The 16268-nt window shown below is 35.9% G+C and overlaps 1 protein-coding gene across 4 annotated transcripts in view; it reads right to left on the bottom strand.

The window, feature by feature from the left end:
* The window catches only part of spock1 (sparc/osteonectin, cwcv and kazal-like domains proteoglycan (testican) 1), a 169267-nt gene that overhangs the window by 57419 nt on the left and 95580 nt on the right, over window positions 1-16268 (bottom strand). For 2 of the 4 annotated variants that reach the window (XM_015380208.1, XM_015380207.1), the window contains one exon: window positions 6336-6410. The exons of the other annotated variants lie outside the window; for them this stretch is intronic. In XM_015380208.1, coding sequence (XP_015235694.1) covers window positions 6336-6410 — 75 coding nt within the window. The remainder of the gene's footprint in view (window positions 1-6335; window positions 6411-16268) is intronic. 4 annotated transcript variants of the gene reach the window in all.

A 16268-nucleotide genomic window follows, 5' to 3' on the forward strand; every position in this document is an offset into this window, starting at 1 on the left:
CTCCATTCACAAAAATATTAAAATGGACATTTTAATGATAAGGACATATTACTTAGCTAGCTGAGCCGAAAATGTCCAAAATCTTCAATCTTAAACAATCAGTTTTGAATAATCAAAATCGTGGTGCAAAATCCTCCCCTGAGATAAAACCCTTTTTTTAACATATGCATTATTTGTCTCACAGTTTTTCCCCTTAGGGAGCAGCTCCAGCCGAGCGTTCCAAGAGGAAAGGTCTAGCTCAGGTCCTAAAAACTCTTAATTTCTGTAAAGTTTCTCATTTCTCTCAACGATGCAAACACCCTGTTCTCTACCCACAAATACACCACCCCTACTTTAAGTGAAAAAATACTTTGAAATTACCATGATTTATTAAATTACTGAACTGACAACATGGGCAAATATGTTTAAACATATTTTGAATGTTTGAATAATTAGTGAAAGACAGCTGAAGACATAGCAATATATACTTTAGACTATATTACCAAATTCAAAGGACAGAAGCTGCAGAGTGAGGGAAGGTTTTCTTGTTAATTACCCTGAACAATTTCCACACTTTTTTTACACACTGTTGCAATGTCAAGCAGTGTCCTTCTACCACAATACCCAAGGCCCTTTGCTAACCATGTGTTGCTGCCTGACAAAGACTTTGTGTCAGTCCAACCTTTACTTAGTTTCCAGTTAGGTCACAGACCATGAGCTTGATCAACTTCATGAATCAGTTCAGCCATCTGACATTTTGCCCTACCCTCCAGTGTTGGAGATCATTTAATACTTTTACACTTAGAAGCAGTCATCAGGGACGTCCTTACGATGTATTTTTTAATGTAAAGTTTTACAACAAGTTTTACAAGTTTTGGACAACGCATGCAAAATAAAACTTGTTTAAAGTCCCTGAGCACATAATTTTTATATGCAAAATGTGCCCCTTTAGAATTGATGTTAGTCTTAAAGCCGTTTTCTTTTAGTCTTTGTAAATAAATTACAGAATAGGCAATTTTAAGACATGTATGTCAACAATTCTGTCTCTGCACTACACTGGATATGCTATGTTCTTATTTCCAACTGGGCCTAAGAACCATGAAAGATTGAGATTTTGGAAGATACCTAACCCTGCCAGTGCTGAGAGTGGTAGTCTAGCAATATTGTTGTGAAATCAGCTATTAGTTGGGTTAGTTCATTGATGCATCTTGTCATTGTTAGCTGACAGTCATATCAAAGTTGGCACAAAGTCCAACGTCAGTAGCCTACTTAGACTTCTACTTGATCTATCCAGCCCAGTCCACCGACTGCTACCTAAAACATCATGTAATTTGCATATTAAAGGCTTAGAGGATGATCTTTTATTTCTGGGTGGATCATCGAAATAAATGGTCCTCCTAATTGTCAATCATTCTGTTGATATGTTTACGTAAAGCCGTCTTACCTGCTTGTCCCCAGTTAGCTATCTTTTTCTGCACATACGCACTTTCAGGCATATATGTGTGGTGAGCTATGGTTTCAGACAGTCTTTGAAGCTCGCCTTTCTCACTATGATTCTTTGAAAATGGTATATGTATAAGAATTAGTTGAATTCCATATTATTTTGTTTCTCAACTAAAGCTCTTATAAATCGATGTTATGATTAAAGCCAAGTTGCACGGGGTACAATCATCTGATATCTCATAGAATTGTATTTTGAATTTCCTAAGTAACATTTTATTTGTTTTTCTCTGGTTAAGAAATATATAAAAAGTAAAGAGATCATGTATTAAGATATTAAGCCCTAATGTTAGGATAAGGGTAAGTCCATCATTATGGGCAAGTTGAATCAAAAATAAAGGCTAAGTTCAGGTCTTAAGTCTGCTGATGTCAGGGCCATGTTAGGGCTAAACTAACATGGCAGGATACTATGATCTATTTACCTTTAATAAATGGTTTAAATGTAGTTTATAAATGAATCAAAGATCAATAAACTATCAGTAAATCATTAATAAAAGGTCTCTTTACCATTTTTAAGCGGTCGTTATGTTGGCTATTGTAAAGCGCTACATTTTTCTTCTTTGATATCCATTTTATCAGAGCAGCCCTGGGTATCCAAACGTTATACAAGCATTATGTTTCTGAGTGACAATTACATTGCTGTTCCATCATGCCTCCATTATACAAACATCAGTAGGCTAAAAGCTGAATCAGGGAACATTAGCTAAAGCTGTCCATACTTCATCCGGCAGTCACAGTTACCTTTTCGTTTTGATTAAAATTTATTGCTTTTTGATAGCTGCTGTCGACCTAATTGCTGAGAATTTAGTGTAGAAGTAAAGGCTTGTAGCAATTATAAGGAGAGACTCAAACATAAGAATCAAAACTCATCCATAAGACATTAGCACTGGTAAATGAGACTGCTTTGATCATCCTAAATGCCCAAGCTATATTCTACGTTACAATACAATTGTAACACTATCTGTTATGATGCTTTTTTCACAACCTGATATATAAGACATGCTCATGTTGCTGCCCTTTACTTTGAGCAAATATTGGATATTTAATGCAAGGCTAATTAACTTTGTTACCATGGATGGATTTTAATATACCTTCTAAATAACCACCGCTGTTAGTGGTTTCGGAGTTATTATCATTTATTTAGTAATTCAGCCTCTGTGAGTACTTTCAAATATGCAAAATTGTATCCCAGTTGGTTGCTTGATGGAATACTAATAAGCTAATTAAACTTTATTAAAGAGGAGGAGAGTCGTTTTATTCTAATGCACTAAGACACAATATAACCTGACACTGGCACTGACACAAGTGTGGTCCCAAACAGAGCTTTTTATATATAAGTAAAAGGATGGTACCCTTCTTCAAAACAAATCTGTTTTAGCATATCCAGCTACTATTTAAAGGATTATTTTCTGAAATGATCTGAAAACAAAAACAAAAGATATGTTGCGTCTGTCTAAATGGAAAAAGTCATCCCTTAGATATAACAAACACAGGCAAGTCCATTTTACTGAGCATTTATTGCATGAATTATTTTGTTTCAGCTAACAATAACAGCATATTTAACTAGAATTAGTTATTTGGCATTTTGTTTCCTAAACAAAAGTCAAAAGCAGGTTGCTTAAACTAAAGCTGGCTCAAAAACTGTCCAGGGCATGACAAAAATCAGATGGATAGTGGGTAACCATTCCCTTAAAGAAAGTAATGTGGTAAGAAAAATCTTTAATGATTCTTATTGGTGTCAGTTAAATGCTTTAAAAGACCAAGTTGGCGAAGAGCAACAACAGAACTAATGGCTAGGTTTAATGATGAAAATAAGAACTTTTCCACATAAACGAGGAGAACACTCAAGGGATTGAGACTTAGCAGCTGTCAAGTCTTAAGAAAACCACTGATGAGTGAACATGATTTAGAAAAAAAATAGGCTTTAGTTTGCAAGGAAGAAAAGATTAGCCTCTTGAGCAATGGAAGTTGCTGATGTGTTTAGATTTACTCTGTCTGAAGTGATGGGCAGATGGTGCACCCTGCATGACTTGTTTCTGCCATGTAAGCCATTGGGGGAGATTCTGTCAACTGAGGTTGCAGAAGTGGGTCTGCTGAGGTTCTACAATGTTATGCATCCAAACAATGAGGCCAGCTGATAGCTTTACTAATATTTGCAAAGACCGGGTTATTTCATCAGTTAATTTCTTCTCTCCTAATGGAATGGGCATATTTAAAGGTAACCATGTCAGGATTCATCTTGATAAAATGTGTTTTAAGGATTATAAGATGACCACGACTATCGATTCATGACTATCCAGTGTTGTGACTTGATTTCACAATGACTGGTACTATAATCAAAGGTAACGGAGTCCAAAGTAATATTAAACCCACTTTTTTCAGACATAAGTTGCTGTTCTTTACTGGGGCCACTTTCCCAGGCGGAACTAGAATTCAGGTGGAACTAGAATTACCACCTTTCACCCCTGCTATTTAGTCTCAGTAGTCCAGGGTTAACTCTTTTTACACTTACCATTGCAAAAGTGGAATGGGTGGACCTAATTTCACCTGCAGCCATGCAAAGGATTGAAATGGAAAAAGTCAACATTTAAAGAAGATTTTCTGAACTTCCACAAGAATTACTTCTGCAACACAGCTAATTAGCAACTAAAAAAATTGGCTTTAGTTGTTAGAAGCTCTATGAAAACTACTGAATAAATTCAGTTTCAATGTGTTTCAGAGAAATGACCAGGAGGATGTGTCAAATGAATTAGCTGCTGTACGATTTCATTTCCAGGTACGATCAGAATCCAACCATCATCATAAAATGTCTCCTGCCAGTGTGTCTGATGTTGTTGCAAAAGTTAATAACATGTAGCAGGAGTCAGGACTGTTGTTACGCAGCATAACTATCAGTAGCAAAAAAAAAAAAAAAAAAGCAGATGTTTTCCTTACCCATTAATGTATTCAAACTAAAATGATCCTGGTAAAAAATAGGTATACATTTAAAATGGGTATAATACTGTCTGACCCCATCTTACCCTGTATATTGGTTCTGGCTTTATTTACACAGAACCAATGTTTCCTAATTTTTCATGTGTCTGGCCATACACACTGTTCCCCTTACTGCACTGATGGCCACTGAAACATCAGATGAGCACACTGAGGCCAAACCGGGTTCATAGCAAGTTACATGGCTTATAAAAAAAAATAGAGATTACAGCAGCAATTTCCATTAGTTTACTTTTATTAAAGTATGTCTGATTCTGATTATTTTCATTTAAGTAAATTTGCTCACTTAAAATAAAAAAGAGGAAAAAAATGTGTACATTAGCTGTGCAGTATCTAAGAGACCTGCTTTGTTCAGGGTGATGGTACTGCTGTGGAAAAACTAAGATGTACACCCATCAAACGTAATGTTTCGTTCACTAAAATATTTATATTTTGCGATACAGTATAAATACATGTCACTCATTTTCTCTCTCTGTAACTCTTCGATTACATTTTTTTCCCAATTTTCACTAATATAAATTATATAATTTTTAAAGCATTTCATGATTAATATCCATAAATAAAATAATACAATAGAATAGATGTCACAAACAAATGAACAATTCTGACTTAAATTGCATCTACTTTTCTTCTCTGTCCATCTCACTTCTCCAATGCTTCTCCAAATATGCCACTTTAGTACAATCTCTGGATGTTGTTTGTTTTTATGATTCATTAAACTAAATCTTCATTCACAATCAGCACTAGATACTTAAAATGTAGCACAAATATCAGCCAGCTGTGAGATCTCCTTATCTCCTCACATCTAAATGCTGCAGCCATCATATCTAAGAATTTGCTGATTGATCCATATTTACGTTTTTGCTTTGTCAAATACTTGAGTAATCGGACTGCATGGAGACAGGTTCATCTTAAACTGTGTGCTTGTTGGATAACAGGGGCATTACAAATTGGTGTGTTTCATTGGTCTGGAAGGTTAGACTCATGAATAATTTGGATCATCACATATTCTTCTTCCTCTTGGATTCTTTATTTATCTTTATCGGTTTTTGATGCACAAAATAAGGACATTTGCTGAACCTTTTTTAAAGACCCTGTGATTTTATTAAACATATTAATCCAAATACTACCCTTAAGTGTATTTATTATTATAAAAATGATATAATAGTAATATATGAAACTGGCTTTGAAGAATAGCTACATGATGTGCCAGAACTGCTGGATTTTATTTATTCAGGAAAGATGGCTTTCATATCAAGGGTCCAGTAGGGTGAGATGCTATAGAGCTCAAACGAAAAAAAAAAAAAAATAAAGATGAATGTATTCCCTGTTTTTTTTTATTTTTATTATTATTATACTCAATGTAGTATGGCAAGCAAAAACTGTTTCCAGTTTGTCCATATCATGTAACAAAATTTTGGGGGACAACAATATACATTCAAGCCTTTGACTGAGTGTATATGGAGCTATTTTTGTTGTTATTTTTATTGTTTTTTTTAAGTTGTAAAACAAATGATACACCAATAATAAAAAAAATAAATAAAAAATTGAGTCTTTGGTGCTGCATATTTTCTTGTGTGCTGAGAATCAACCACAGAGCAGTGCACAATTCCACAAGCGTATAACTTAGAGGGAACACAGCACATAACCCCGTCCCACTTAAGTAATGGGTGAGGTTCTAAGTGTAAAAACTTTATTTGCTGTTTTATTTCCTGGGACTGGCAGCTAATATTTACATATTGAAAAACTATTCATGGTTGAGAGTTCCCAGATACTAAAATGATTACCTCTGTTACATGCAAACTTTGAGCATGATGAAGGTATGTTTGCCCACGGTGACTAAAATAGAACTGATTCAAACTCACCATTTTGTCCAGTCTTTTTGGCAGCCGGGGCTTGAATTCCTTCATCTCTGATTCTGCCAGGTCCAACCACTCGATCTTTATTCAACAAAATTATAAAGACAAGAAATTAGGTGAAGTTCAGGTATGTTTCAATTTTATGTTTGAAGACAGAAAATAAAAGTAAACTGAGATTTTTTCAAATGTAGTTTTTCTTTAAATAGCTTTTAACATTTTCTATTTGAAGAAGATTTAGCAGGAGGGATGGTCAAGATTTAATTACAGTAACTTAGATTTAAACTTTAAACTTGCTCTTTCGTACAACATACCTCCAGATTAACTAAGGTACACTGATTTTTTAAAATCTATGCATTAGTTAGGTTAGCAATAACTAATTGACAACTTTTTTGGTAGACCTTGCTGGTACTCATTTTTCATTCATACCTGCCATACAGTAATTCTTCATAGCATAGACTCAGTGTTAGAAACATTGGTTGGAGATTTTCATCTTCAATGACATAATGCTGCAGATTATTCAGCTCCTCATCCTGTAATGTCTGTTATATAAATATTTTATTCCCATTATGTTATTTCCAAAATTTGGGGACACACAGGGAAGTGTGATCATGTAAAAGGGAACATAAATCTAAAACGAGACAAAGAAAAATCCATGAACGATGTAAAAAAAAAAACTGGTAAATTATTAATAGAGTGACCAATAGCTGGAAAACGAAAGTAAGTTATTTAAAGCGAGAAGAGGTTATTAGACATGTTATTAAACCTGCAGTGAACTCTTATAAATTAGATGGAGATCAGGAACCGAGAAAGGAACTAATCTTTTCACCATCCTTGATCATTTACTGCATTTGAAAATATCACATCGATATTAGCTTTTCTTTACTAGAAAAAAAAGATCAGTAGGCTATGGCATTAAAAACCAGAGTTTATAAGCTCCATGAACTCATCTGTCTACTATATTTATTAGCAGGTAAGGAGTTAGGACCGTGGGCATATATAAAGACCAAGAAAAGTGTGCGTGGAGCAAAAAGTTCATCCTACTTTTGCCAATGTCCTCCATCTATTCCATCCACTTTTTTCTCTCTCTTCCTCTCACCAGGCAGACCTCTTTTCTCCTCATTACTGGATGACTCTCTCATCTTTGAGTTACCCTCTCTAGAGGCAATCTCTCTCAAGTGCTCTCTGTGGGTCCTGTGTCTATATATCTTTGTATCTCCCTCTGCCCTTCTCCCAAGGGACTCTCTGATGCCAGTGATGCTTTCACAAACCGTCATTTAGCTTGCAGGTTATTGGTAAGATGCAAAAAAACGGCCTTGTGTTCTCAACCTCTGAACGTTTGTACATCCAAATTTATGGTGATCAACAGAAGCTGCATTGGCTTTGGAGAATTCTGATATTTTCCTGCAATCTCCTGTGTGTAAATCCCACAGTGACAAGCTTGTTCAGCACTGTCCACACACTGCAGTTTATTGATTCAACACTTTATTTGGTCTTGCTCTTGTTTGGACGCACCTTTGTAAATTAAAGGTGAAGGAAACTAACAACTCACCGTGCTCACTGTGGTGGAGGCACACAACACCCACCCACTGCTGACCCTTTGTTGAAGCAATATTTCTCATTGAAGCATCCTTGTTTCCCCATCATGGCTGCACTGATATTCAATACCTATCTTGACAAACTTATCGAATGAACTTCGCCCTTGGTGGGACAGTATTTAGTTTTTATTTCTGCTCCAGGTATTATTTACAACCACTTTTGTGGGGGTGTAAGTGTTTGACTGGTTAATTTACTTTTGAATTCCTGATATCACTGCTGCAAGTAAGCGTAGGTTTCAGAAGATAATCCTGTTTATGTGCTCCGCTTTAACAGTGTAAGCACTCATCCTTCTGAAAAAGTGAGATAAGGTTGAGCTCAGGGTCGTGGATATTGAGTAACTCTTTATGATCCGGCCAACAAGCCATTAAAATCAAAGCAGCTAACAATGTTTAAAAGAATGCCTAGAGAGAGAGATAGAGGGCTGGGAACCCTCGCCACATTACTTCAAAATGAGATATTTGTTCCCACACTCCATTTCACACCAACCTGAGGTTCACAATGTTGTTTTGTAGTAATCTCTGTCTCTTTTCTTATCTTCCTAATTTTCTCAGCTTCTAAAGAAGCAGCTCAAACGTAGTTTCATGAGGTCGTATTAAGCAGACAGTGATGGAGTCGGGAGAGATTAAAGATGGACCGATGAGAAATGTGAGCAGACAGAAGGCATATCTGCTGAGAGACAGAAGCTTAGTGAGCTGGAGAAAGAGCTGACGAAATACATAGAGCGACGACAAACGCTCTGCTGGGAAAACACAATGTCGAGTCTAATCAGGCTGATTGGCAATTTGGAGGCCACAGATTTTCTAGGCTTTGTTTGCTGCTGGTGTGGCCAAACAAGAAAGCATCAAAACTAACTTTGATTTCAACTGCCAAAATGGTTCCCATAACAACCGCTTATTCTCTGCAACCTGTAAGGACAAACAATTGGGGTCAACCAAAGTTTTCAGATATTGTTTACTCTTTCCCTCCATCCATATTCAGCCCATCAGTATTGTAGCCACTCCTTGTTTCTTGATGCCAGTTAGACTCTCATGTGTCTTCTGGACTGGCTGTGATAATGTGGTCATTATAATTCCAACTTTTACTTCTCTCCCTATAGAGCATTTTAATCACAAGCTCAAAGCTCTACAGGGCACGGCCGGGTACAAGAAGCCAGATCCTAATAGTCTGAATGCGGTCTAAGTCATTAGGCAGTGTTGCTGATGGTATAGCTTCGTCTGCGCTCTGTTCTCAGCCTCGATTGCTCAAAGGCCCTGCTTAACGCAACTCTCAAAATAAAACTCAAAGGAATTAGCATGCGATAAGATAAATAAAGAAGTGAATGAAAAGTTTGACTTTGAAATAAGGCTAAGCTGACCTGCAGGACTTGAAGGATTTTCTGGATGCTGAAAAATAAACAACTTGCGCCACAGCTGAGGAAACTGTTTGTGTTGGAAAAAAAATATTGCCTGTAGTATTATAACCAGAGATAATCTTATCGTAAAAAAGAAAGAAATAAAGAAAAGGACCCAGAATATAATCAGAAACAATTCTGGCATTTTTATCATATGATTATAGCAAATGTGATTGGGCATTACAGCCAGATCGGCTTTTTCACCTGACCTCATATAAGCCTCTTACTGGGGCTACTTTTGAAAAGCATGAGTGCATATTCTTGAGCTATCATACATTGCTGTCCTGAGATTATTTTTTTCTAATTTTACAAAAAGTCTTTTCCCTTTACAGTTTTTCAATTGATGTTTATACTGTAAACACTCTTGATTTGTTTAATTACTTAACTTTATTACACTGTCCTAGATTGGTATTATTATTAAGTATAGCATGTTTTATCTCTCAATTATCTATTCAAGTAAGCATGAAATACAGAAAAAACATAAAAAAAAACCTGACATGAACTCTACAGACTATTACTAGGTTGCAAGGTTATCAATCATGACCACTTGCATGTTTCTGCATCACTTGATTTCATACTGAGGAAAAAATATATTTTAAATTAGGTGTTTTGGAAAACCAGCTTGCACATAAAACATACAGTATAACGAAAATTAGGCACAGAGGACTGGAGTTGAGGTGCAATGCCACTGTATGCACTAAAAGAGGGAGGATTTATGAATCATAAATTAATATGTTACTTAGACTGCTTAAAGGTTTAGCTTTTATCATACTTTCCACTATGACGTGTTTAAAGGAAGTCACTCACAGCCCAGTTTTGATTTTAAATACCTTAAATTTATTGAGGGGACACGGTTAATTAGAGGAACCCAGAAACCATTTATCTTATGACCGGATCAAAACATATGGGAAAGAAGCAATCCCTAACAGGGAGGGCTGCAAGTCTGTTTACTTTGTAGGTGCCATCTTTGTTTCTGCTCTTTGGTCTGGCTTAATGTTTGCATGTATCTGACTTTTGATTTAAGACCAAATTATATCTTTAAAGGCACACAGTGTAACGCTAGTGAAGATTCTTAATCATCCAGGTCTTAGTTATTCAAAAAACAAAAAAATTAAAAACAATCCTTTTGACTTTGTTTCCAAGTTTAGATATGTTTTGCTTCCCATCCAAGAAGCTTATCAATTCAAAATGTCAGGAATAGAGTGGAGTTAGAACTCCACGCTAATCCTGACATTTTGAATTGAAAAAGCTCCTTGGATGGGAAGCTCTCAGTGTAACTTTTGGCCACTAGGGGGCACTAGACTTGTAACTCTCATGTTTAGCGCTGTTACTGGCCACAAAAATGCAGTATTGTTTCATAATTCAACAGTCAGCCGGCCAGCCTCACATATGTTTTGATTGGGGACTGAGCTCCGTCCCACTAGGTTGGACGGGGTGTTCTTCCAGGTCACATGACCTGGACAACGACAGTGCAACTTTTCCCAACTTTCATAGGCATTATTTCAGGAGGGCATATTGGCCTGAGTAACCATTTAAAACAACTCACATGCGTCAACTCATTAGTTCACAAATCTGTGGTGTGTCTTTAAAGAGCATCACCGAGGGATACCAAACAGAAAGACAAAAAAAATGTTTAAAGACTTTACACAACATTTTTTATAGCCAAAGGTGAAATTGTGCAAGTAAAGTATTATTTCGACTAAATACAACCAGTTGTTTAGGCTTGGTCACCTGATGCTTCTTCAACAGACTGACAAGACTATCAGGTGAAGAGTTGTTAGCTAATAACAACACAGCAGTGTCTGATAAATTTCTAAGCGCATTCTTTAAGCTGTTTTGGATCATAAAATCATTCATCCTTTGTACTGATAAGTCAGTATGGAAGGATTTTTTGGGGGGTGACTTTAAAAGGTTTGTGAAAGATACTTTAGAACATTTGAGGAGTTAATTTTACTTTGGGTTAACATTCACGTGTTGCATCCCCCAACACTACAGAGGGAAAAATGTGCCAGCGAGATTTTTTCAGAATCAGAAAAGGAGACTAATTAACACAGAGTGAGCTAAACTAAGACACAAGGAGACATTTTCCTAAGAGAAAAGACAAAACTAAACTAAGGGAAAATAGTAGAATCTGCAAGGAAAAGAACAGAACACAATAATTTATAACCTAAACCTCAAGACACTAATGAACTCAAAGGAATGAAAAAAAATATATATAAAAAATACAGAAATGCCTTGTAGAATATAATAAGCAACAGGAAAATAATGATAACAGAAAACCAGAACCCCAGTCCTTGGGAATAAGTTATGAAAATAAAACAACTGAACTCCAAATGGCATTGACTAGTCTATTAAAAGCATGGTCCTAAATTTCCGAAAAGGGTTCATTTGATATAATTTAGTATCTTCAGTAGAAAGTGTGACTGACCTCAGTTTAGTTAAACAGATATGGAATATATAAATAGTTCTAAACAAACCAAGTGTTGACCGGTTTTATCACATTTCTTGTACATTTTTAAAACATTTTTTATAGATACTGACATGAAAAATGTTCAGATAATCTATTAAATGTTTTTTTTTTTTTATAAATAATTGTTCCTTTTTTAATCATGTTTTTTTATCTGTGAAAAGAAGAGTGATCCAATATGTACTGTGTTCAAGTCAAAGAGCTCAGCAAAATTGTTTTCTCAACTTTTTGCTTGTTAGGACACCGTACCTTCAAATAGCTATTAATGTAGAGACTATTTTTCAGTTATAGTTTTCTTGTTTCAGAACTCCAGAACGTTTCTCTTTAAAACATGGGTCTCAAGATGTCTGTCATTTACTTCTATCGACCAATCGTATTTCTTGTGAGATGTTTATAAAGACCCAGTGTTTATTTCCACATGTTCTTGGATTTCATACAGAAATGCTGGACTTTCTGCCATTTTGTTAAATGATTCGTGACAGGCATCCTAAGAGACCTCCTCTCTTGTATCCAGGTTAATTAAGAATGTATTATTGAGTAACTTATCTTCATGAGCTTGTCTCACTGAAGGGAATATCACTGCTGAAATGAGAATAGGCCAAGATGATTGTGGGAGCAGAGAGCTGAATATAGAGAATTTGAAAGGTAATAAGCCAACAAATGGAGCATAAATACTATTATAGGCTGAGTTTGGTATAGACTCATGTTAGTGACGCTGTTCTGCCTGCTGCTGAAGAAAAGGCTAGAGTTGTAGAGCCTTTAGTTTCTTTGCAGTTTATGGCAAAATTTGACACCCCTGTTTTATGAAAGCATATTCCTGTTTTGGTTATATTAATTCCAATGATCTTAACTCTAATCATAGTTGATCATCCTACAAATACTGGCAGTAAATGACACCACACAAGAGGGACTTATATGAAAGAAATGAGAGATGTTTTAATGTAGCCTTTCAAATACAATGATCAAATGCTGCTACAGGATCAACCAGTTCAAGCAGTTGTTTACCTGGTTTTGAAACAGCCCTTATACAGCCTATCAACTGTGACCTTTCCAATGCTGTGTGGTAGCTAACTACTGACCTCATCTTCTAGGAAAAAATACTGTAGAGATTGTGTTTGAGCTTATTTGTTCAATAGTGTAAAAACTTTTTTACATTTGTCGTTCTCAACAGTGCAACGGCTGGCAGCATTTATTTTTGTATGGGGTAAAATTATTGTCAATAACAAAAAATATTCGTAGGTGTCATAATTAATAAAGTCAATAACAGTGAAAATATTCAATAGTGGTACTTTTTGCTTGCTGTCAACTAATACATGAGGGGAATCAGATGTTACATCTGTGAAAATACAAGCTTAAAAGTTAAGAAGTTACAAAGTTACTACTTTGCAAAAGCATAGCTTCATCAGGGGTTCCAGATTCATACTTGTAAATGTGTATATAATACTTATCACTTATTCATACTAGTACACTTTTGACTCTTACTCATGCATCGTGATTAGAATGTGTTGATATGTGATTTATATTTGTACTGTTAAATTTTGGCAAAGTTTTAACAAGCAACATCTAGTCAAAACTTGTGTTCTTATAAATGAAACATCATGTGATATGTATGTATGAATGATCTGCCAACAAGGAGCTAAGACAACTCTTAAATTTACTATGCTTTGTTTACTTGAATTGACAAATTTTGAAATTTTTTTATGGTAATCCTACCCTGTACTTTAGTATCTCCAATGAATGAAAAAAAATGTGTTCATCATAGATTAATACAGTTTAGAATCTGAATCTCAGACTCCCTGAAGGAAGAACACCCAAAACAAATAATCTAGTAGTGAAATAAATCTATTATGGCTCCAATATGTCATCAGATCTACACAAATGTGTAAAAATACAAACACATTTTTAGATATGTGGTTTATGAAGCAATTATTCATTAAGACTGAGAACTTTTTAACGTTGTGATTTTGAATTTACCCTGGGTAATACTGGCTAAGATCGGCATAACAAATGTGTTATAAGTGAAAGCTGCAAATAATGCCTGTAAGGCTTAATTTCACAGATGGGTTCCGTCCCCTTAAGATGTTAATGAGTTGTATTAGATGTATCAAAAGAGGAACTGACAAAATCACCAACATGATGATTAGCTTCATTCTAAGTAATGAATGCTACCCATGCACTATCAGAGGAATTTAATGTCTTCATTTTGTTTTTCATTTAGTTTTACTGAAGCTTTATACAAATCTTTAACCCTGATTACTGACTACTAACAATAGAAAATCCCTGAAAAGTCTGAAAAGTCTTTTTTAGGGCACAAATTAGTTTTGAAAATCAGAAAGGAAAAAAAAAATCATTCATTGTAGGAATTCATTTATGCAACTGAGGAGAGCATGAATTGCAGTGTGATTGATCGGTGGACTGGATTTTCACCATCAACTCTTCTGCAGCTGCTGATTAGTCTCCAAGGGCAACCAGGGATTCATTAATCGAACAGAAATCAGCAGCTGCTGAATAATGCCTGCATCCTTGGACCTGTACTGACTCCAAATCAATGTGTTGTTGTCATACCTATCAATACAGTTTGGACTCTGATCAGAGCACATATCAAACTAAAAGAAAAGGCAGACTTCTGCATGTAGCATGGTCCATAGCTCCATATTCAGACTAAAATTTCCTAAAACATAAAGGTTGTGAGGCCAGAGTACCATCAATTCCAGAAACTAAATTCATTTTTTTTAAGCTTTTAGCCTGACTAAAATGGCACAGAAGACATTTGGAGTTCAGAAAGAACAGAGAAAAAAATGTCCCCAATTTTGTTAAAAGTATTCTGACATTATCCACATCATGAATCATTTTATAGTCAAATTCCTGATGCATGTGGATTTTAAAAAGCTAGAATGTGACGCCTGCAGTACCACTTGACTGATAATGGAAGCCACTGTAAAAGCATGTCAGATCCAGAAAACCAGGAAATTCTCCCATAGGGGGACCAGATTGTCTGACTGGTCTATAAATTATTCGCTGTCTAATTGTTTTGCCATCCATTACTCCCAGCTGTGTAGCTTGTGTGGGAGGCAGTGACTGCAGAGTGTGCCTTCAGCTCTGCAGCACGCATGTTGTAGTGGTGCTGCACAAACAGTGAAGCAAACAGAGGGTTGAGGAGATGATTTTAACCCTTGGTTGGATGCGGAGATGTCTCCGTCTCGTCTCAGTACATCCTGAAACATTGTCAGAGTTACTCATATGTATGCAATTGTATAGCGTGAGTTTTTTATAGGCTTGGAAGCTGTCTGTGTGGCAAGATTTCAATAATAATTTGAAACCATCTGTGGAAACCTTTAGACGATGTAAAAAAGATGGATTGACTGTTATATGAAATCTTTGCTGTCTGCAAATGTTTAATGAAGACTGATATTTGTTGCTCCTTGGTTTTTGTTAAGAATAAAACAGTTGCCATGACACTTTTTACTCTTGTGGGTAATGATTTGGATTGAGGTTGTAAACTATGCAAGCTTTAAAATTGGGTAATTCTGTCTGCTGGTTCTGGAGTTAGAAGTGAATGAGTAAGAGGCAGAGTTTTAAATCGGGGTGATCAGACTGAAAAAAGTTAAATTAAAAGTGCAATTGGTATACAATAATAGTGCATGTAGAGCCCCATCTGTGCCAAGATTCTGTCCCTCCAGAGATAACTTAAATAAAGCAGAGTGTGCTTAGTCTTAATATAAAAAACAATTCTTCCATAGTCACAATATCTGGGAATAGAATATTTTTTTTTAGCATCAAAATCTGACCTCACACCTCTGAGGTTAAGAGGATGGTCTGTTCGTGCCTTTTTCCTTTCAGTCATATCTTTAAGAGCAACACCGTATTTTGATGCACTGAGGCAAGGCTGTTCTCATTAGTCTTAGGATCCATGAGGAGCTGGCCCAGATAAACCTGTTCAGCAAGTCTGTCCCTGAAGAGTTGCAGTTAGTGTGCTAGATATGCAAAAGCAAGCCAGCACGGAACAGAACGAGCTCAGTGGTGGGAGGATTTAAAGTCTGGAATGCTGTTCAGAGAGCTGCAGTTCAATTAAAGCCTCCACAAACCACCAGACTGTGAGTGTTAAGATGAAATGGAGAGTTAGGGTGTGAAAAAGTTGAATTGGTGGTTGTAATCACTGAGTTTAGCTGACAGTGACAGTGGAACTAAGAAAGGTACACACCAGAGGATGAATTACAAAGTAGGTTTGGTTTTTCTTCTATACGCCAACACAATAACTATGGAAACAAGGTTATGCCCACACCAGGTTTGGGTTGCAGAAACAGGGAGGGCTTATCATCTAGAGTAAACCAATGTTATTTCAATATACAAACTGTTACAAATTGTGTTTACATCTACTCGTAATGGAGGAAATTCAATTTAGGCTATTAATTGCTTATTTATAGATCTTTTCTAACCTGAGATGATAATACAAGTAGAGGTGAGTATTGGCATGAGTGTTGCGATT

Source organism: Cyprinodon variegatus, unplaced genomic scaffold, assembly GCF_000732505.1.
Source record: "Cyprinodon variegatus isolate N-32 unplaced genomic scaffold, C_variegatus-1.0 Scaffold210, whole genome shotgun sequence".
In the NCBI taxonomy this organism is placed as follows: domain Eukaryota; kingdom Metazoa; phylum Chordata; class Actinopteri; order Cyprinodontiformes; family Cyprinodontidae; genus Cyprinodon; species Cyprinodon variegatus.